Source organism: Galendromus occidentalis, unplaced genomic scaffold (genome assembly GCF_000255335.2).
Source record: "Galendromus occidentalis unplaced genomic scaffold, Mocc_1.1 scf7180000076574, whole genome shotgun sequence".
Taxonomy (NCBI): Eukaryota; Metazoa; Arthropoda; class Arachnida; order Mesostigmata; family Phytoseiidae; genus Galendromus; species Galendromus occidentalis.
Window position 1 is genome coordinate 654,262 of NW_003804563.1, and position 20,321 is coordinate 674,582.

At 52.4% G+C, this 20,321-nt stretch overlaps 1 protein-coding gene across 1 annotated transcript in view; it reads right to left on the reverse strand.

Moving 5' to 3' along the window:
- Window positions 1-20,321, reverse strand: part of Obsc (Obscurin) — a 39,942-nt gene that overhangs the window by 4,137 nt on the left and 15,484 nt on the right. The window contains exons 24-44 of the mRNA XM_029113335.1: window positions 19,978-20,265; window positions 19,599-19,880; window positions 18,683-18,979; window positions 18,029-18,134; window positions 17,568-17,740; window positions 17,367-17,472; window positions 16,924-17,102; window positions 16,344-16,634; window positions 16,141-16,249; window positions 15,861-16,033; window positions 13,568-13,862; window positions 12,931-12,935; window positions 10,347-10,502; window positions 10,102-10,245; window positions 9,410-9,991; window positions 8,378-9,224; window positions 8,145-8,279; window positions 7,890-8,065; window positions 1,772-1,810; window positions 1,400-1,582; window positions 138-1,191 (exon numbers count right to left, since the gene is read on the reverse strand). Coding sequence (XP_028969168.1) covers window positions 138-1,191; window positions 1,400-1,582; window positions 1,772-1,810; window positions 7,890-8,065; window positions 8,145-8,279; window positions 8,378-9,224; window positions 9,410-9,991; window positions 10,102-10,245; window positions 10,347-10,502; window positions 12,931-12,935; window positions 13,568-13,862; window positions 15,861-16,033; window positions 16,141-16,249; window positions 16,344-16,634; window positions 16,924-17,102; window positions 17,367-17,472; window positions 17,568-17,740; window positions 18,029-18,134; window positions 18,683-18,979; window positions 19,599-19,880; window positions 19,978-20,265 — 5,620 coding nt within the window. The remainder of the gene's footprint in view (window positions 1-137; window positions 1,192-1,399; window positions 1,583-1,771; window positions 1,811-7,889; window positions 8,066-8,144; window positions 8,280-8,377; window positions 9,225-9,409; window positions 9,992-10,101; window positions 10,246-10,346; window positions 10,503-12,930; window positions 12,936-13,567; window positions 13,863-15,860; window positions 16,034-16,140; window positions 16,250-16,343; window positions 16,635-16,923; window positions 17,103-17,366; window positions 17,473-17,567; window positions 17,741-18,028; window positions 18,135-18,682; window positions 18,980-19,598; window positions 19,881-19,977; window positions 20,266-20,321) is intronic.

Sequence of the window (20,321 nt, forward strand, 5' to 3'; positions counted from 1 at the left end):
TTCAGGAAAAAGTGAAACGAAACAAACAACAAAAGAAACAACATACTGACAGAGGATGAGACAGCGGGATTTGATTTCCAGGAATTCCCTCCGACCTCTAAATATTTAGAACTCCTTCTCCTCAATCATAGCCTTACCTCCCAAGTTCCTCGCCGAGATCATAATAGTCTCTGAAAGGTTTGGTGCGGGGTCTGACCACCCGAGGAGCTTTGTACGTTGACAGATCGTAGAGTTCCTCCTCTTGTTCGATGACGACGGTGGCCGAACATGTCGCATCCCCGGCGATATTAGTCGCTTTGCACGAGTACAATCCAGCGTCCCTCATGATCGAGTCGTCCAGTTTCATCACGCACAAATCGGGCTGCTCCCAAGTGATGTTCGTCCGACCGGAAGTTGCGATGGGTTGCCAGTCCTTGTACCAACGGATGTTCGGATAGGGTTTTCCGACGCAACGGCACTGCAGAGTACCGCTCTGGCGGAGCATGATCGTCGTGTAATCGAGTCTCTTGGTGAAATGAGGCTCCTCCGCGAGTTCGAGCCTGATAGACTTCGTGGCCTCGCCGTGCACGTTCACGGCCTTGCAGGTGTAGATGCCCTCGCATTCTTCGCTCATGCGATTAATGCACAGGAGGACCTGTCCGTTCCGATCCTGAATTTTCTCGTAGCGGCCTCCGGACTCGACTTTCTGGTCCTTGAAGTACCACGTGCATTCGGGATGAGGGAGACCGTAGACCCAGAACTCGATGCTCACTGGCCGTCCCTTAATGCCGAACATAACTTCTTCTTCCTTGCGCACGAAGTAAGGAGCACAGCCATCCTTGTCCAATTCGTGGCCGAGATCGATATCTTTTGGTTTGAACTCTTTCTCGGGCTTATCTTTGTCGTCCTTCTCTGCTAATTTGCTCCTGTGTGCGGTCACTGGAGGGGAGGGCTCGCTCAGACCGTGCTTACTCTCCACAAGAACTCGGAACTGATAGTCTTGACCGGGCACCAAACCCTTGACATCGGTTGTGGTATCCTTGATGCCCGACGCGTAGGGTTTCCAGGCCCCTCCTGGATGATCGGCCATCTCGACCCTGTACGTGACCGGAGTGCGCGGACCTTTCGGAATCGACGGCTTCCAGCGGAGTGTGCAGTCATGATCCGTCATACGAACAATGTCTGGCGCGTCGGTGATCGACGGCGGAATGCCTAGGCGAATCAATGAGAATTTTAGAGCGCGGTCAATCGAATTTCGGGGATCAGAAAATGAGCGCGCGCCGTCCGAATGAGCCTTTCTCCAGCCACTGGCTGATGCTCTCATCCGAACTCATGGCGACTCATCCGAGTTTCCGGATTGGCAAAAGGGCGACAAAAAGATTTGGAATGACCCCCGGTCGAAGCGGGGAAAAAACTCAACCTGTATCTGGTTTGAGGTATTTAACAACACTAGGTTTCTCTCCATCGAACTTCGGTCGCTCAAAATTGAAATCGTCCGTATCACTGTGATCTCCGTCATCGGGCTGTTTGTCGTTGGCAGCCTTGTCCTTCTTCTCCTCTTCCTTCGGCTCCTCGGAGATCTGGTAGTTGAGCTTCTTCCACGCTGCATGCCAAATACGTTCTATCAATCATCCACCTTCATCAGGCTTAAATTATTCTTCTAAAATTAAGCTTGATGATCCACTCCTAAATATTCCAATGCTCTTCGAAGTTCGAACGTCCTTCGCAATTCCCTCAGTTATCTTATTCCGAGGGTGCTTCGTTTACGCGCTCAGGGAAGAAACCAACTGACCTGGCTTCTCATCCGTTTTCTTGTATTTGAGATCCGTTGCTGGAGGAATGAAAATGGGGGTTTTGATCGATTAAAAACAGAAATCTCAGAAAAATGGACGCTGACACTCTCAACTCCAATAAAATCCTTTGGAAGCGTTTTGTCTCCGGAAGCTCAGTCGAAAACCGAAACATGGAACGCATATGTCTTCGATCGGGGAAAATTCTCCAGCCGATACTGACGCCGCGCAGAAATATCCCTCAATGGATGGTTCCAACGCATAGCAGTTCGGCAGAGATTGTTTCTCTCGAGCAAGCTCTGAGGGCTTCATGCATTAGTGGCTTATGACGAGGCCAAGAACAACCCGAACAAAACACACAACTCATCTCGACGAGAGAGCTCTGATATGCAGCTCTCTCGTTTGGCAGCCCTCTCAAGGTCACTAGCACCGCTGGCCCCACCCCGATTGACGAGAAAGATGTTGCAAAATAATTTTATTAAGGGATCTATCGATGACTGAGACACTTATCGATTGATTGATCGATTGGTCAGTCGACAGATTAAGTGATCGATCGACCGACCATCCTTAGTTGAATTAACGACCAATCAAGACAGAGCGAGAATCGCTAGATTGTTCGATTATTGTGTCAACATCAAACATTATTCTCCAGAACTGAGCAGTCGAGTTCATGTCAATGAAAATAGCGGTTATGGTTCACGACGACACGGTCGCCGCTGCGTAAAATCCGAACCGACGCACTCGGTATCGCGAGTGAATGACGTATTCTCCGTCTTCGCCCAGAGTGGTAAGTGATAATCATGATGATGGATGGATTGGGTATGATGATCAATCAATCAATCGATGGATACATGAATGATCGAATGAAAGGACGAATTGATTTAATGGATAAGAAGACGAGGACGGATTCTCCTGAGAGCGTTGGTGGTCGAGATCGTCGACGATGACTTACGTCGACGATGAGAACACAAAGATCAAACGAGCGGAACGGCGCAACATTCGCGATAGAAACCTTGAGTACACAGCTCGTGGAAAGTGAAGTTGTCCGCCTGTAGAATTCATCACCAACGCTCGAAGGAGGCTGTCACGCAGGCTACGCAGTGCCGAAACGCCAGAAGACTCTGTACCCGAAACTCTAGAGCCGTGTACCAAGGAAAACGCGTTTGAGCTCTGTTGCGAATATTCGTTACAGTCAGTCCGGGGAGGCTTCTCGCATCTGTCACTGCGGACTCGAAGCCCACGTGGAACCCCATCCTTCAGCGTCGCCTCAACCATTAAAGCATGCTTTGTCTACGAATGTCAAGAAGAAGATGAACGATTAACGAAACTAAAATTCAATAATCTAGACTCCGATAGTGATTACCCTCGCGGGATGATTCTCGCTCGGCCACAGCCGAGGAACACAAAAGAACGAGAGATAGGAAACCATGGGTTTTCACGAATCTGCATCTTTGTCTTTGCAACATCTTTTTCGGGCGCACGAGTACACGGGACCGAGACCGAGATTGGAGATCAGATCGTCGAAATCAGTGTCCGAAGGATCATCGTAATCCCCAGGAAAGCCGGAGGCTGCCCCCCCGCTCCGATGATTCACAGTTAATGATGAGTACGCTTGGCTCACACAGAGACACACCATACACGTTACGACTAAAGTCAGCAGGAACCGGGCATAGGTGGTAATTCGTTCGCCAGCGAGTCTCTCGTCGTTCTGCTCTTCGTCTTCGTCGATCCGAGCCAGAATATTAGAGGAAGCCGACTCGGCCCATTGCTGAACGGCTTCGTTCGAAGACCGCTCCCTGCATTCCTGGGGCGTTGACGACCGTCCACGGGACTCGCGTCGGGCTTCCGCCCGGTACATCATGCGTATGTTCAGCGCCATGGGTCCCTCTACGAATTCGGCCTCGTCTCGTAATTCGGCGACTTGTAGACTCCGTTCTGGAAAGGCTACGAGCGTATCGTCTACTTGGGAACCGTAGCCGTCGGTGTCGTAGTGTCGTCTGCTCTCGGAGGGTGCCCTGTAGGGCCGATCGAATATCTCCTCGAAACGCTGTCGCCGCGAGCCGGTTGTGTCTTTCGCTTTGGTGGAGACGGATTCGCCCGGCGCATCGCTGTCGGTAACATCGGATTCAAATCCGCTCGAATCGCGATCGTACTCAGTGTGTGAGCCTTCTTGAGAGGGATGATCACCTTTTCGCTTTCGAACTGGATGCGTTTCTGACTCACTGGAATCTTTTCGTTGACCGCCGCCACTCTCTTGCTGCGTCTTCTTGCGAGCTCCTGTCGACGACGGGCCGCCTGTTTGAGTATCTGTATCTTTCGGTTCCTCCCTTTGTCTTTGATCGACGAGATCTTCTAGGTGTTTGCTCATTCGTTTTTTATGGCTACTGAAGGCCTCCGCGTCCGAATCGTCGGTTTCGCTGGCATACTTGGCGTATTGCGCGATACTCATGCGACTTTCCTCTATGGCCAGTAGACTTCCCCCGGCCGGACGGATCCGAGCCACTGCCGAACTTGGGGCGTTTTCAATGGGGGCCGTTGTCGCATTCTCGACGACGAGTTCGGACTGCTTAGCGCACCGGACCTCAAGCGGATTTTCGGACAATTCGGACTCGGATGCGTATCGGGCATACTGCGCGATGCTCATCTCTTCTTCCTTGGAGCTCTGTTTGACGTGACGCTTCCGTTTTTGTTTGGGAGAAGACGTCGTTGCGGCATTCTCTTCGGTTCCACCACAGAATTGCGCGTTTTCCGCTTTGCTCACGGAAGCGTTCAGCAGAGTTGTCGTCATCTCGGGGGACCGTTGCCGGCGGGAAACCCATTCGACGTGTCCATCGTCCGCGTCAGCTTCGGAAGCATCACTGGCGTATCGCGAATATGCGGCGATGCTCATTTCGTGAGCCGAAGTTTCTCGGGTGGTATTCCGTTTCGTGCCTTTGTTCGTAAATGATTCCTCGGGATCCGCAGCTGATCGCGTTACGATATCATCACAGTTATCGGTATCACTCGCGTATCTAGAATACTCGGCGATGCTCATTCGATGGTCGCAGCTGTGAGCCGCGCTTTTCGAACAAACTTGCCGGCCCGAAACACGGTTCCTGTTCTCGTGTCGAGCGACGCGCTCGCTCCCAGATTCACTGGCGAGCCTGGCGTATTCACCGATGGTCATTTCATGGGTCGACAAACCCGGTGCGCGGGCTTCAGCCGGAGCGCCGGTTCTAGTGCTTTCTTGGTCACGGATGGTCACGGGGAGTTTCCTCGTCGAAGAATCATTTTCTGATTCTACATCGCTGGCGTAGCGAGCGTATGCTGCTATGCTCATTTCGTTCCGTTCGTCGTGTTCGTGCCTCGCGAATCCGGCCGGGATCGGCATTTTTCTCGGGGAACTCTTGACTGTTGTGGTCTCGCCGATTTCCAGGTCGGATTCGATGTCACTGGCGTACCTTGCATAGGCTGCAATACTGAGCGTATTCTCAGCCGTGCGTTGGTCTACGAGAGAGAGCTCCCTCGGCCGAGACCGACGTGTCACGCTTTCAGGTGATCGGTCTTGTTGCGACTCAATGATATTCTTCTCCGGCTCGGGTCCGCTCACGGGCTTCTCCCGAGCTTCAATCTCAGCTTCGGATTCGCTGACATATCGAGCGTAAGCGGAAACACTCATTTCGGTCGTTGCGTGGACCGCGGACATCGCGGGTTGGACTCGCTCACGGACTTCATCTTTTCGAGTCTGTTCGCGCTCAGGACGAGGAGGAGTCTCCGAGGCTTTCCGCGGTACGAATAATTCGGCGTCGGAGAGCTCTGCTTCACTCGCATACCTCGAATAAGCAGCGATGCTCAATTCTCCGGTATCGATGAGGTCCGGGAGCCGAACGCTCTGAGGGGGCACGGGGGACGATTCTCTGTCGCTCTTGTATTCAGTGATGACCAACGTTGAGGATGCGGGGTCGTTTCCGTCTTCCCGTTTCTTTCTTTCAGCAGCCGCGATATCCACGAGTCGCTCAAAGTCGTTTGGAGTCACGGGTTCCTCGATTCGAATGCGTTCATGCTCTACAGGACCGTCGAAGGTTATGATCGTCTTGCTGGTGTGATTTATCACAAGTTTCGGTATAACTCGCTTGGGAATGAAGAGTTCAGTATCTGACTCGGCTTCGCTGAGACGAGGGGATCGGTCGCCGCCTCGACGGGCCTCGTTGGCCGAAGCCCGAACCTGCTGCACTTCTAACTCGAGACTTTCAGTGCTCTCGATGAGCTCCGTGATGATCGTCCGACGTGTTTTCCTGTCGAGTATGACTTTGTACTTGACGTCGATGTCTGTCCTATTGCCTTCGTCGTCGGCGGCGTAGTCGAAGGACGATCGGAATGCTTTTCGTGGGTTCATTCTCCTCGATGCTTCCTCCCCCAGTTCGGCTTCCGACTCGGTGCCGCTCGCGTAGCGGGAGTAGGCGGATATACTCAATTCATTGGACTGTGTCGCTTCGGTTCTCGGCGAGATCGCCTTTCGGAGATCTGGCGCACTCTCGGTTTTCGTCCCACAGTCAGGTTGAGAGGAATCCTCTCTAGAGGCTCCAGCTGTCAACTCCTTCTTTTTGACCGATGTACCCCTCGTCGGTAGGGCAAAGCGTTTCGCCATGTGATTATCGGCATCTGACTCTTCGGAACCACTGGTCAAAAGCCGCCCGTAAGCTGCGATGGATATCTCGTCCAGAGCGTTGTCCGCGTGCACCGAAATGTACGGTTCTGGATTGACGGCCGCTTCGTCAGTAATTCCCTCTGCTCCGGTGCTCGAACTCTGCACGCAGATCGGTTCGTAATCTTCGTAATCGCTGGCGTATCGAGAATATTGCGCAATACTCAGCTCTTCGCCGTCCTCTTGCACACGAGGGCTCCTCGCCGGACGTGGCGGCAGCGCTTTGGCTTTCGACCCGACGTCGAGATTGGCCCCGGTCAGACTGCTATCTCTGGAATAAGCAGCAATACTTACCACTTCGTTTCCACACTCGACGATGACCTCTTTTAACCTCTCTCGCCTACGGTTCGGGGAAGTCCGATCGCCATCGAGCTCTGAATCTTCTGTTTCGCTAGCGAATTTCGAATACGCGGCGATGCTCATGCTCGACTCGCCATTGGCCTCTACAGCGGGCATTTCCCTCTGAGGTCTGTTCGGCAACTCTTGACGTCTTTTGATAACCTCCAACTCGACGTCCTCGTTTTCGCTGGCGTAGCGAGCGTACTCGCAGATGCTCATGTGTCGTTCCGAATGCGAAGGACTCGATGGAGATAAACGCGAAGGGCTCGATGGGGACTTCTTGCCTTTCTTCTTCGTTGACGATCCTCGCGGCGGGAGTTGAACGAACTCGTTTTCGTCGGTCTCACTCGCGTACTTCGAATACGCGGCTATGCTCAGCTCCACGGACTCGTCGTAGTCTTCGAGCGACCGTTGTTTGCGGTGTCGCTTCTTCACCGAAGATCCCCTCGCGGGGAGGCTACCCGATTGTTTGTCCTGTCTCTCCTTCGATTGTTCGGAGTCGCTCAGGACCGTCCGGTAGTATTCTGCGATACTCGGCTCGTTTCTGGACCGTATTTCGCTAGCCGTCGTCGTCGGAGTCGTGGCTTGACGCCGCTCCCTACGTTTTTCCGACGACCCTCTCGACGGCAGTTGCGGTGGGGACGATTGTTTCCTTTGACGTCGTTTAATTGAGGAAGCCCGACCCACGAGAGAAGCGGGGTTTTCCTTCTGTTCGTGGATCGCTTGACGATAATAATCGGATATACTGATCTCCTCGCGGCCGGAGGTCGCAGACGATTCCAGGGAGCAACTTGTTCCCTTCCTCGCTTCGACTGACCCGCGGGACGCGTCTTCGGTGTCGCTCATCGCCGACCTATAGTAGGCGGATAAACTCATCTCGTTCGAAGCCCCGAGACTGATCTGGCGGCGGACATCGGTGCCCACGTGCCGGTCGTGGTTATTTCGTGTCACGGCAGTGCTGTTAGAGACATCGCTTGACATGCTGTCCATACACTGGCGATAATAAGAAGAAATGCTCATCATGCTTTCGTCCTCGAGTTCGGGGAACCTCGATCGGTTAGTCGAATTATCACACTGGGCGAAACAGCGGTTCTTACTGTCTTCCGAAAGCTTGCAACAACAATCGGCTTTCCCGTGGACGTTCGAGATTTCGCAGCGGTACTTTCCGAAGTCGCTGGATTCGAGATTCTTGATGACGAGTCTGATGATGCCGTTACGGTCACGTTCGAAACTTTGGCGGTCTGTCGCAACGACCTCAACGTCGTCTTTGTACCTGTGGTGCGGGAAAATGTCGCAAGGATGACACGTCAGAGTTGAGCCCGTGTTCCGGAGGCATCGAAAGAAGAACTCACCATTTCACGTCGGGCTCGGGCTTGCCGGCGATGCAGGCGATGAGCTTGGCGGTCGAGCCGGCGGTCAGCTCTTGATCGGTGAGTTTCTTGAGGAATGAAGGAGGTTCTCCACTATCGGGTTTGAGCTCGGCTTCCCTGAAAACGTGGGGAGAATCAATCAGTCTCAGAGGTTTTCCCCCATCGCGGAGCGTCGAGTATGTGGCCGGAAGGCGAAGAGAACGACTCCAACTCACTTGATTGTTCCTATACAGGCGGTCGAATCTTGACCAGCAGCATTTTTGACAGTGCATTGGTATTCTCCACAGTCGTTGACACTCGGGTTGGCGATGAAGAGTTTGCATTTGGTTCCTGTTTTCGTGATGGTGTATTTGGCGCCGTCGTGGATCGGCGCCCCACGGTAGGTCCACGAGGTTTCAAAGTCGTCGTCACAGAGAACTTCGCATTCGAGAACGAGCGGAGCTCCTAAAGTGACCTCGGTGTCGTTGAGAGGCTTGATGAACTTGGGCGGCTTCAGGACCTTGACATTGGCCTTCGACGATTGTTCGCCGCCCGGGCTGACGAGCTTGCATTCGTACTGACCAGCGTCGGTCAGAGCAGCCTTTGGAATCTCGAGCCGGGCAGTCTCTCCGTCGAAGGAAATTTTGGCATCGGCGGTCTCCCGGATTGGCTTGCCGTTTCTGAACCATTTCACCTCGGGGGTCGGCGTACCCATCACCTTGGCTTCGAGAAGGAGTTTGGTGCCTTCGGCGACAGTCTGATCCTTAAGCGGTGAGAGGAAGAACGGTGCTTTTTCATCCTGAACGCTAAGAGGTGCATCGGATCTCTGTTCACCCATCGGATTCGTTGCTTTGATCGAATAGGGTCCCGCATCCTCTGGCGAGCAGTCCTTGATGGTCAGGGTGCAATTACCCTTATCGTCCTCATCCGCAATGACTTTCTTGCCATCCGGCCTAATGGGTTTACCGTCTTTGAGCCACTCGATTTTTGGCTTCGGAGTCCCGGTGACTTGGGAAGAGAACGTCGCGGTCTCCCCTGCGGGCACCGTCACGCCTTCCAGAGGTTTCAAGAAAGATGGTTTCTCTGAAATTCGATCGGGTAATTGAAATATCTATCTGAAGGCATCCCTCTTGGGGCCGCGAGGCGGACTCCCGTGATCGGGGATACATCTACACTCCATCTCATCACAGTATCCTCAATTCACCCCTCACTGGGAAGGAGAGAATTATCCATCCGGGAATTCATGACTGCTAAGAACTTCGACTTACTGTTCACAGTCACGGGAGCTGACGACTTGTTCTCTCCTTGATCGTTCTTCGCAACGATCGAATATTCTCCCGCATCGCCAGGCTTCACGTCGTCGATTCTGAGCGTCGTGGTACCGTCGGGCTTCGTCTCAACTTTACATCGAGGGTCTGAGATCGGTTTTCCGTCCTTGAGCCATTGGATTTCGGGTTTCGGGGAGCCGCCGACCTTAGCCTCGAGTTGGCCGGGCTTGCCCTCGTCGAACGCCGTGGCTTTTAGGCCCTCGATGAACAGCGGCTTCTCCCGCTTGAGAGCCTGTACCGAGACGTCAGCCTCACTGGGACTGGTTCCGTATTGATTTGTGACTTCGCAACGATATTTGCCCGCGTCCTCGGGCTTGCACTCAGCGATGACCAAGAGAACGGTGCCATCCGGCTCCAACTTGATCGAAACGCGTTTGTCGGCCGGGACCTCCTTTCCGTCCTTGAACCACTTGGCGGTGATGGGAGTCTCGGACTTCACCTTACAGACCAGCTTCAACTCCTCGCCTTCGGTCAATTTCAATCCTTTCAGCTGAGTTTCGAAAACAGGAACCTTGCTCACAACTGGAAATCGAATGCAAGTTCAAGTTTTCGGTCAAAATAGAAGAGGGACCAGCATGATTCGAGGACTCATCTAATGAAGAATTTCGCCAGGGATTCCCATTCGTTCTGACCTTCCGCCGGAGCAGTGCTTTCGGCTGCTCCACCGTCGGGATTCTTGGCTCTCAGCGTGTATTTTCCAGCATCTGAAGGCTTGCAGTCGGGAATTTCCAAAGCCACCGTCCCGTCAGGATTCTTGATGAATTTGACTCCGTCAGCTAAAACCGAAATAATCTCGTGAAATCAATTCTCCCGTAGTGATGGAGTTCGATTTCCTCAATTCCGCACGCAAGGAAGCTCATTCGGGCTTTCGATTCACCTTCGGTCAGCGGTTTGCCGTCCTTAAGCCATTCAACGTCAGGAATGGAACCGTCTTCATTGGGGTTGAGTTTAGCTTCTAGTCGACCCAGTTCGCCCTCACCGAATTTGGTGGGTTGGAGACCTTGAGCGAACGACGGCTTCTTCATCGCCTTAGCTGTGGACATTCATACACCGATTAGTAGGCTCGGTTCCGTCCCTATCGATGGATAGGATCATCATTTCTCAATGACAATGTTCGATTTTTCGGGGGGAGAGAAGGGGTTCTACGATAGTCGATGAGTTCTAGTTCCTAGTCCAAGCATTTATAATTATTCCAAGTCTCTTCAGCACCTATAGCACACATGTCATCATCTGAACACCGGATATGATCTGGTACTTTGATCCACTGCCTCGACTCGAGATCACAAGCGAAGATAATCGGACGTGAAGCATGAGATCGAACCGTCTCTCTCCGCGGGGATCTATGTCCCTCTCCGAACGAGGTCGGAAGAGGACTCCGGAGAATCGGACAATCACTTACGCGACACATTGACTGGCGCCGAGCTTTGGTCCTCTTCATCTGTTCCCGGGTTCCTGAGAACGGCAGTGAATTTCCCGCTATCCGAAGGGATTGCATCGGAGAACTTCAAGCCTATGCCTCCATCGGGCGTAGAAAAGGGTTTGGCCCGGTCGTTGGCTCCGAGAGGCTGACCGTCTTTCAACCATGTGACGATGGGTAAAGAGCCGTCCTCGTTCGGACGCACTTTGCCGCTGATCACGCCCGATGCCCCCTCGTCGATCTCGAGTGGCTGCAGTGCTTGCTCGAACTTGGGAGCTTTGCTCTTCGCTGTTGAGAAGAATTGAAATTTGACGAGCGCCATTCCAATCACGGGTTTTTAGCTTGAAGCGTCAGTCTCGGAGTGGTCACACGATCACATCTCGTGATTCCGTGTTCGCGCTCAAAAATCGAGGCGCGGCTTCCGAATCTAGAGTGCGTGAGATCTTAGTCGAGGAAGCTCAAGATATGAGGTAAAGCATGTTTGCGGGCACAGCGATCGTTACGGTAAGCTGCCGGAAGTCTCAGAAGCTTCTTAGGGCTCCTACGGTAGGGCTTAGAAGCTTCAGCGAAGACAGTTGCAAGAGCCTGCGAAGTCGGCGTCGTTGCAAACAAGAAACTCACGCGCAACTTCGACCGGAGCCGACGATTCGGTCTTGTTCCCGTCGGGGTTCGTCAGCACGGCAGTGTATTTTGCAGCATCTGGAGAGTCGACTTTCGAAAGCTTGAGTCCGATGGCCCCGTCGGGAAGCTTGAAAGGAACTATGTGGTCGTCGGTTTTCAACGGTTCACCGTTCTTCAGCCATGTGACGTCCGGCAGAGATCCGTCGGCATTGGGCGAGATCTTCGCCTCCAGCTGACCGTCCTCGCCTTCACGGAGGACTTTCGCCGTCAGAGGCTCTGCGAACTGCGGAGGTCCTAGTGCGGCTGCAAGTGGATCTCAATTAGATGGCAACTCCATTGGGGAGGACGGTCGAGAGTTCGGATTAGTGCTTTTGCGGAGCCGTTACTGAACGTAGACGTTCAGGAAAGCAGAGAGAGATACGCAGTCGATTGAGGGATGAGAGCTCCGAATTAAAACGTTTGGAAGTCATCTAGTTGACGTAGAATCGGATGGTTCTGAGCCCCTAGCTGCGTACGGATCCGGGGCTCCTCTTCGGAATGACACATCCGTGTTTATCCCACGAAGTCTGTCCTTGATCCTCGTACTCCCACGACGTGGTCCTCGGTGGTAGATCCTCTTGTGTGAGATGGGAGCTGCCCGCCTTCACGACTCGAGCGAGAAAATCACAAGCGATAGATTCCAGTAGGAAGCGGCGATAGAGTCCTCAGACGTTGAGAGAGTCAAGCTCGAGAAAATCAGAAGCAGGAAAAGCTCAGGTGATCAATTCATAAAGCGAACGTACAGACTACATCCACTGGAGCGCTTGTCGCAGCTTCGCCCTCTGCGTTGCTCGCGCAAACCATATACGAGCCCGAGTCTTCAGGCGAGCCCTCATCGACGGTCAGCGTTAGAACTCCGTCGGCGTCGATTCTTCGACGGCATCGAGTATCATTCCCGATACGCACTCCGTCCTTGAACCACTCAATTAGCGGCAGATGACCTTCGTCGTCCAAGGTCACCTTTGTCGTCAATGAGAAGGGATCGCCCTCATCCACTCGCACGGGATGAAGTTTTTCCAGGAAGAGCGGCGCTCCCGGAGGCTTCGCTGCGACGAGTACATTCGAATGTTGATTAAATATTTCCCAGGAAGCGCGATAGAGGTCAAAGCTCACCGCAGACGAGAGTCATAATAATCGCGACAGTCTACGACGGCTCAGATTAAAAAAAACAGCTCATTTTCGCCTCAAACAAGAAGATGAAGCTCCGAATGGAGACTCGTCTAAAAAGTTAATGAAGCTGTAAGGAAGCACTGATGTCTGATACTCGGCCGTATACACATGTGTAAGTAGGTTGGGGCATGGTCTATGGGGGGGGGAAAGAACGCGAAAGAAAAGAACTTGCGAAAAACCCACGTTTCACCCTCAAGCTGGCCGTGTCCCTCACAACAGCTGTTGCGTAGCTCGCTCGAACCGTGTATTCTCCCTGGTCGTCCATCGAGACGGGGGAGAATACAAGCTCGAAAAGACCCTCCATATTCTGACGGGTCTGAACTCGACCTCCCATGGGAACCTCACTGTCATCGTGGCCTCTATACCACGTGACTTCGGGAAGGAACCACATAAATTCCTTGCCGTGAAGTTTAGTTTTTGCTACGAGCTTCCCGTCAGAACCTTCGGTGAACTCGGCGTCCTTGAGCTCGATAGCGAAGTTGTCCCATGGCATCGTGGCTTGAGAAGAACATGGCCTTAACTAGCTGCACACAAGAAAATAGGCGGGAAAAAGATTTCGGGTGGGAGAGAGGCTTCGCTTCTCTCCCTTTGGGATCTCACAAAACTACACACAAACCACAACGGACAAGAGACAGAGTCCGAGTGGAAGAAAACGCTTGATTGACTCACGATGAGGCGATAAGTTAGCGAGGATTAAACAGATCAGCCCCTCAGATCTAAGCGGAAACCGAAAACGGACAACGACACAGGAGGGACCACGGACGAGGGAATTCAAAAGATTTACGCGAAAAACAAGAACACAGCAAGGATTCGTAAGACTCAAAGAATGCTCGAGAATCGACTGAAGCTACCTACTTATAACGGTGACTGCGGATGACGTCTCAGCTTGTCCACAGTCGTTACGCGCGATAACTCGGTAGAGACCAGTGTCCTGGAGGCAAACTTCTGGCACCCTCAGTTCAAGACAACCGTCCGGAGACGCGGTTGTTTCCGCAGATTCCGGCAGCGCCTTGCCGTCCTTCTGCCACTCGACTTCAGGCAGGGAACCATCGTCGTTGGTTGTGACCTTGGTCTCGAGTTTCAGACGTTCTCCAAGCGGTAGTTCTAATGGTTCTAGTTTCCACAAGAAAATCGGTCTCTTCGTGGCTGAAGCTGTCGACAAATATCAAAATTCAGAGTGCTTCCAGGGTTTGTTCCCTTCAAACGAAAAGTTGTTCCACTCCTCGCGCGGAAAGCCCAGTCTAGCACGTCGGGTAAGCAGAAGATATGCGGAAGACGAAGCAGCAGAAGCAGAGAATTTACAGAACCTACTGCCGGATATTTGTAGGGGAGTTTGCGTCTCATCAGTCGCGTTGATAAGTTGCTCCCCGATGTCGACCGCATTCCCTTCGAGGACTGGTGCTGGAGAATCGAGCGTCACGGCTCGGCTCGGTTTCGCGACGTCACCCTCGACGTGAAATTCTCGGGATGGGGCGCCGTTCTCTGTCGATGCCACCTCGGGTGACATCGCGTCCAGTCGAGGGGATCGTCGAGGTTTCTCCGGCGCAGGAGCGGGGTGTCCTTCATCATTCGCGCAAGATGCGGGATTTTCAGTTGGAGTCGGAGCCCCCTCAGCTCCAGACGCTGAATCGAGCGACGCAAGACATGATTTTCCCGGGCATCTCGGGTGGATCAAATGTACTTTTGTAACATCGAAATTATGGTAGAACCTACGCGACGCGGTGATCGAATCTTCCGCCGTTCCAATCTCATCTCTCGCAATCTCTTCCCCGACCGTTGCCTTCTGATCTGCGCGATCAGCAAGGGGAGATGACATTCGATTTTTCTCGTTCTCGTCTCCCTCGCGAGGTCCGACAGATGCGCCTGGTCGGGGGGACTGTTGTCTTTCAGAGACATTTTCCTCCTTGCCGACGCTATCGAGCGGTTCGACAGGGCTCTGAGGTGCCGCCGCGGATTTCGCATCGTCTGTAGATCATGTTTTTTTTTAGAAGGAATTTCCGATCGCTGACCCGAAAAAATCACGAGCGTGAAGCTCCCGGGGTATATCCACCAGGGTGCTCCTCATTGAAATTTCTTCAACACATACAAACAACGTGAACGGGAGCTGAACATCTGGCTGGTTGAGAGATCTCGGTCTCCGCGATCACGGCATAAATTCCGCTATCGGCGGGCGTTACGTTATCCATGTAGAGAGCCATGGTACCGTCAATTGGATTGAACGACTTTTTGTGACGGTCTCCGATGGGCAAGCCATCCTTGAACCACGTGATCTCTGGCAGACCCTGGGGCCCATCTGGATCGACTTTGAGTTTCGCTTCGATTTTACCCGGCTTGCCGAGAGGCAGCGCGGCGTCTTTCAGAGGCGTCTCGAAAGTGAGTGGTGGTGCCGTGGCTGCAAGGAACTCATTTCTATGAGTCGTCATGCACTCGAAGCGTTGAGTCTCCTCACAACGGAGTTTTCTGAAGCGAAGCATCGCGTTCAATGTGCGATGCGGACGCATAGACGTCCGACGACGGAATTAGTTCGCCAATCTCCGATCATTCATGAGAAACTTCGAAAAAATTCGAAGGAGAAGCCGTGGGATTCGATGACAGAGAAGCAACCGAAAAAGAGAGCAAAATGAAACTCAAACAAATGTCCACTCTTCAGGCGAGAAAACGCACGTATGACTCCAAGCTCGCATCTGGAACTAGATTTCCCCAGAGGGTTCTCGGCTACGACGCAGTAGCTGCCTGCATCTGCCAGAATCGGGGAATCGAGCTTGAGCGCCGAAGCGCCGTTCGGGCCAGTGCTTATGCTCAGGTTCTCTCGCGGACTCAACTCGTCCCCGTTTTTTAGCCAAATTATCGTTGGATTCGGCACCCCGGAGAACTTCACTTCGAGAAGTACCGGTTCGCCTTGCTTGACGCTCGTTCTACTTTGCAAAGGCGATTCGAGTCGGGGACGTCTCGCTGTCGATCGAATCGAAAATTATCGCAATCGCCTCCATCGTTCGCACGCGAGAAAAAAACGGATTCAAGCCGTAATTCGAATCATGTGGATATGAATTTTTAGATTCCGTCAAACGTTGAAATGAAGACACGGCACGAGTGACCTTTTTATTCGCTTACAGTCTGGAGGCAAACAGCACACGTCAGACGTACCCTTTTCCGTCAAATTCGCAGTGGCCCCCGCTTCACCTACTGAATTGGCAGCACGGATGGAGTAGGTTGCGAAGTCAAGAATCGTGACTTCTTTGACCGTCAACGAGTGCGTATCGTCCACCGACGTCAGTGAAATGTTCGGCGTTTCTTCGACGACCGAATCGTTCCGCAACCTGTGAATTCATTGCTCCGACGTACAGGTCTTTCATAGTCTCTCGATTCCGCCCATTCTCGTCATGATTCTTAGAATTCCTGTCAATAAAATCGACTGAAGCCATACCACGTCACTGACGGCGTCGGAACTCCCTTCACAACCACCGAGAACTTGATGCGTTCACCAACTGAGGATTGCTGATCCTCGAAGTACTCAATCGACGGAGCTCGGGGTACTGGAAGCGGAGATAGCTGCGTTAGCGAGGAGTAGGTCTCCGGAAACGAAATGATAATGGTAATTGAAATTAGCGCCAGGACCTGATGACATACTCTTAATTGTCAGCGAAGCACTCTCTTGTACGCTTCCGAGAGGATTCGAGGCAACGCAAGTATAAGAGGCTTCGTCATCTGCTTTGACCTTGTTCAGTACGAGACTGAAGACGTTGCCCTCATGGGTGCATTTGGTCTCTTCCACTTCGCGTACGCCGTTCTTGAGCCATTTCACTCGAGGTTGCGGATTCCCTACAATGTGAGCCTCGATGCAGACGTCTTCGCCCTCTATCGTGACGATGTCTTTGGGCTTGCGGAGAAAGGAAGGAGCTTTTTCCTCATCCTGCGCAACTGGAATGGGGAAAATATATTGTGGATGTGTCCGAGCAGAGATCGAGAAAACGGAGTTCCGATCCCGGGAGGGATCGTTAGGGAGGAGGAGGTTGGCGCGAAAATTGTGCAGCACTTGGGAACCCGGGAGAAATCCATCCTGCCAGGCATAAAGTGCTCGACAGTGTTCGGAATTCCATGACCGGAACATGTAGACAGAGACATGGACCGGCTAAGTTGATTCCGGGGGTCTGTCTAGGAAGTTACGAGCTCGGAGCCAATAGTATATGCGACGTGAGCGATTGGGGACGCTTACGGGTTATTGTGAGCTCGGCAGATTCGGAAACCTCGCCGACCTCGTTCTTCGCAACGCATGTGTACTCTGCCGCATCGTCATCTCCACAGTCTTCGATGATGAGACTATGCAAGTCGTTCTCTGATTTGATGACGATGTTTCGTCCGGGCTGCAGCGCGACGCCATCCTTTAGCCTGGAATGGCCGAAAGCAATTGTTACCTCAGAACGAGCCGTATGCCCCGACTCGAGTCGGATCTCTTTGCGGCTACCAAGGCCTCCGTGAGCCAAGAGAACGATCGGCGAAGATGTGTATGTTAGTGAGTTTCCCGCACATTTGACGTTATTCGTCAGTGCAGAGCTGTGACACAAATACTCGCAACGCGCCAAAGAATCTCGCTCATGGAGGAAACGTCGGATCCGCTCACCTATCGAAGTCCTATCTAGACGGGAAACTCACCATGTTACGTCGGGGTCTGGATCACCTGAGAGCTTGGCGCGGAAAATTGCGTGTTCTCTGCGCTTGATGATGACACTCTGGGGTTTTTGAATGAAACGCGGTTTGGCTGCGGCAGAAAAAGAGAGCTCAACCTGAGTGGCTGGTCATTCAAAACATGATTGATAAAAACAGAAATCATTCAGATCACAGAAATTATCTTACTCTTGAGAGTGAGCTCGGCGTCGCTCGAGACTCTGCCGTACGGATTCTCGGCAATGCACTCATAATGACCCTGATGATCTCGCGAAGCGCCATCTATTATCAGGACTTTCACTTCACCATTGCTCCGGCCTTGTATGACCGAATCTATCCTGACCGTCTCACTGTCGCGCTTCCTGCAAAAGAGGCAGCCGCGTCAAACAGCAGCGCTATAGAGAGTTGTACAGAGAGTTGTTTGAATCTCCGACAAACGATCGAGACTACGCGAAAAGCACCGCCTGAGCTGGAGTTTCAAAATTTGTACGACTCGATACACCTGATCGGAAAGGCAATCCGAGTAGGGTGAAGTAGGCCACCATTTTATGGAACCTATGCAGCAGGTCTCCAGGAAAGAGAACCTCCGTCAAAATCTCCAAACATTTCGAGTCCATTGTTTCATAAGGACGGAAAGCTCGACATCTTACCATGTGATAGTAGGCTCTGGAATCCCGCTGACGACGGCCATGAAAGACACGCTCTCTCCCTGAGTTGCCACAATGTCTTTCAGACCCTCGATGAACTCTGGTGAAGCTGGAAGCGAGCGTCGAGAGTCAGTCAGGGGACGGACCCTTACAACCAAATCCAGAGATCACTCTCTGTATTCAAGGAAGGTGAGGAGGCGGGAGGCAAGGTTCGGATCGTGAGGAGAGGCAGCGTCCCGGGAATCGATAGAACCTCGAGAGAGGTGCGGGGTCGCTTGGATCGAGTGCACGTCCGGACCGAAAATAAATCATTCCTCATCCCGACTACGAGGTAGTCTCTTCTCCAGAAGGAAATTAGCCGAGCCACTTTATCGACAAATCCAAGCCGATAGCTCATCAATTCCACTGTTTGAGATCTCTAGGGCAGCGTCACCATACATTTCGGTCTCATGACATGTGCTCTATCGGAATGGGTCGGGGCCTCTTCCTCCGCTGATTCCTCTCACCGAGGAAGACAGCTCGGTCGCTGATTCTCGCAGCGTCAACCGGACCTTCCAGGAACCGAGTCGACCCGGGACTGCTTTTGAAACGGCATCGCGTTCATTATTCATGATTCACGATAAGATAGTGGCACCGAAGGAATTCGAGACGACTCACCATAGACCGAGACGTCAGCGGATGACGTTGCACTGCCGACAGTATTCGACACTTCTAGCGTGTATTTGCCGACGTCTGATTTGCTGAATTCCTTCAGGATCAGCTTGTGAACTCCGTTCACCGATGAAATTTCATATTTGGCACTGTCAACGATCTCGACGTGGTTCAGAGTCCACCGAGGAGTCCCCTCCGGATTACTTTTCGTTTCAGCAATCAATTCCACGCGGTCGGATATCCTACAGCAAACGCTCTCTAGTTCTCGGACGAAGACCGGTGCCGTGGATGGAGATCCCGAATCTGCAAAACGGTCGGTATTACATCTGTTTGTGTTGGATTCCTGTCAGGTTAATCTCTTTGGGAATTATGAGACATAGGGGGAAGGGTACGCTCAGGAGTCTGAGCTGCGAGTTCGTACGCTCGGGACCAGGCCGGGTCTCGGAACAATCAGGATTGGAGCAACAAAAAACAGTCAGGATACGAAGGTCAGTATAAACGATGAGGAGCGTCTACATACAAGGAGCGACAAAGGATCCATTCTTCTACGACGTGCCACATTCATATAGAATGAATGATATCTTACCCGAGAAGCAATGAAGAACAGCAGAAGAAAAAAAGTTTGGGACAATGCGACGCAACCTTCTGCACAGAAGAGGTCGTTCCCACAGCTGAGCGTGTTTTAGGTTCGCAGCAGAAAGAAATCGACACAATCAAAGGAGCCCGAGTTGCAAAAGCATTTTATTCTCCTCGAAAGTACATCGAAGCCTATCTAATGCTCTAAGTAGGTACGTGTATCGAATGAGTGAGTTCGATCTTCGATCGAGAGGAGTGCGACGTTTAGCGTTAGTTAAGCGTTTCTCCACCACTTCGGAGATGCATTCGATCTGAAGGAAAGCGTCAAACCACCCATGGTACTCACTGAGGATCTTCAGCGCCGCAGACGATTCGTCCTTTCCGAACTTGTTCTCGACGACACATTTGTATCGACCTTTATCGTCTTCTTTGCACTCCTTTATCACAAGAGTGAACTGAGCCTCGGCCTCCGATACCCGATAGTGTTTCCCATCAACTTGGATCTCGGCGTCGTCCTTCAGCCACTTCGCGTCCGGCTTAGGACTTCCGGCGTATTTGACGGTGAACGTCGCATCGGTGCCGGTAACCACCGACTGATCCTTGAGTCCTTCGGTGATTTTCGGTTTGGCTGAAGATCGAGAGACATGCTCAACAACGCCGATCCGAACGAGAACGATGATCCTACCGTCGATGGTCATGCCCCGAGACTGTAATCGCTTACGTACCATTTACCGTGACTTTCGCTTCGGTTTCAGCCTTCCCGTGTTTGTTTTCCGCCTTGCATTGGATTTTGCCGCCTGCCTCTGCCACGGCCTCTTTGATGATCAGGGTATACTCCCCTTTATCGGTGACTTCTTTCGTGGCATAGAGCTTCGTGTCTTTTATTTGAACGCCATCGTGGAACCAGCTGACATTCGGTTCTGGTTTGCCCTCGACAACGACATTGAGTTGGATGTCGACTTCGCCTTCAATGAGTTCTTTGTCCTCTAAGCCTTTGGCGAATTTAGGCTTGACTGCAAAAACGCAGAACGTCAGCGAGGAGCGCGCTCTCCGTCAAGAGCTCGACGGC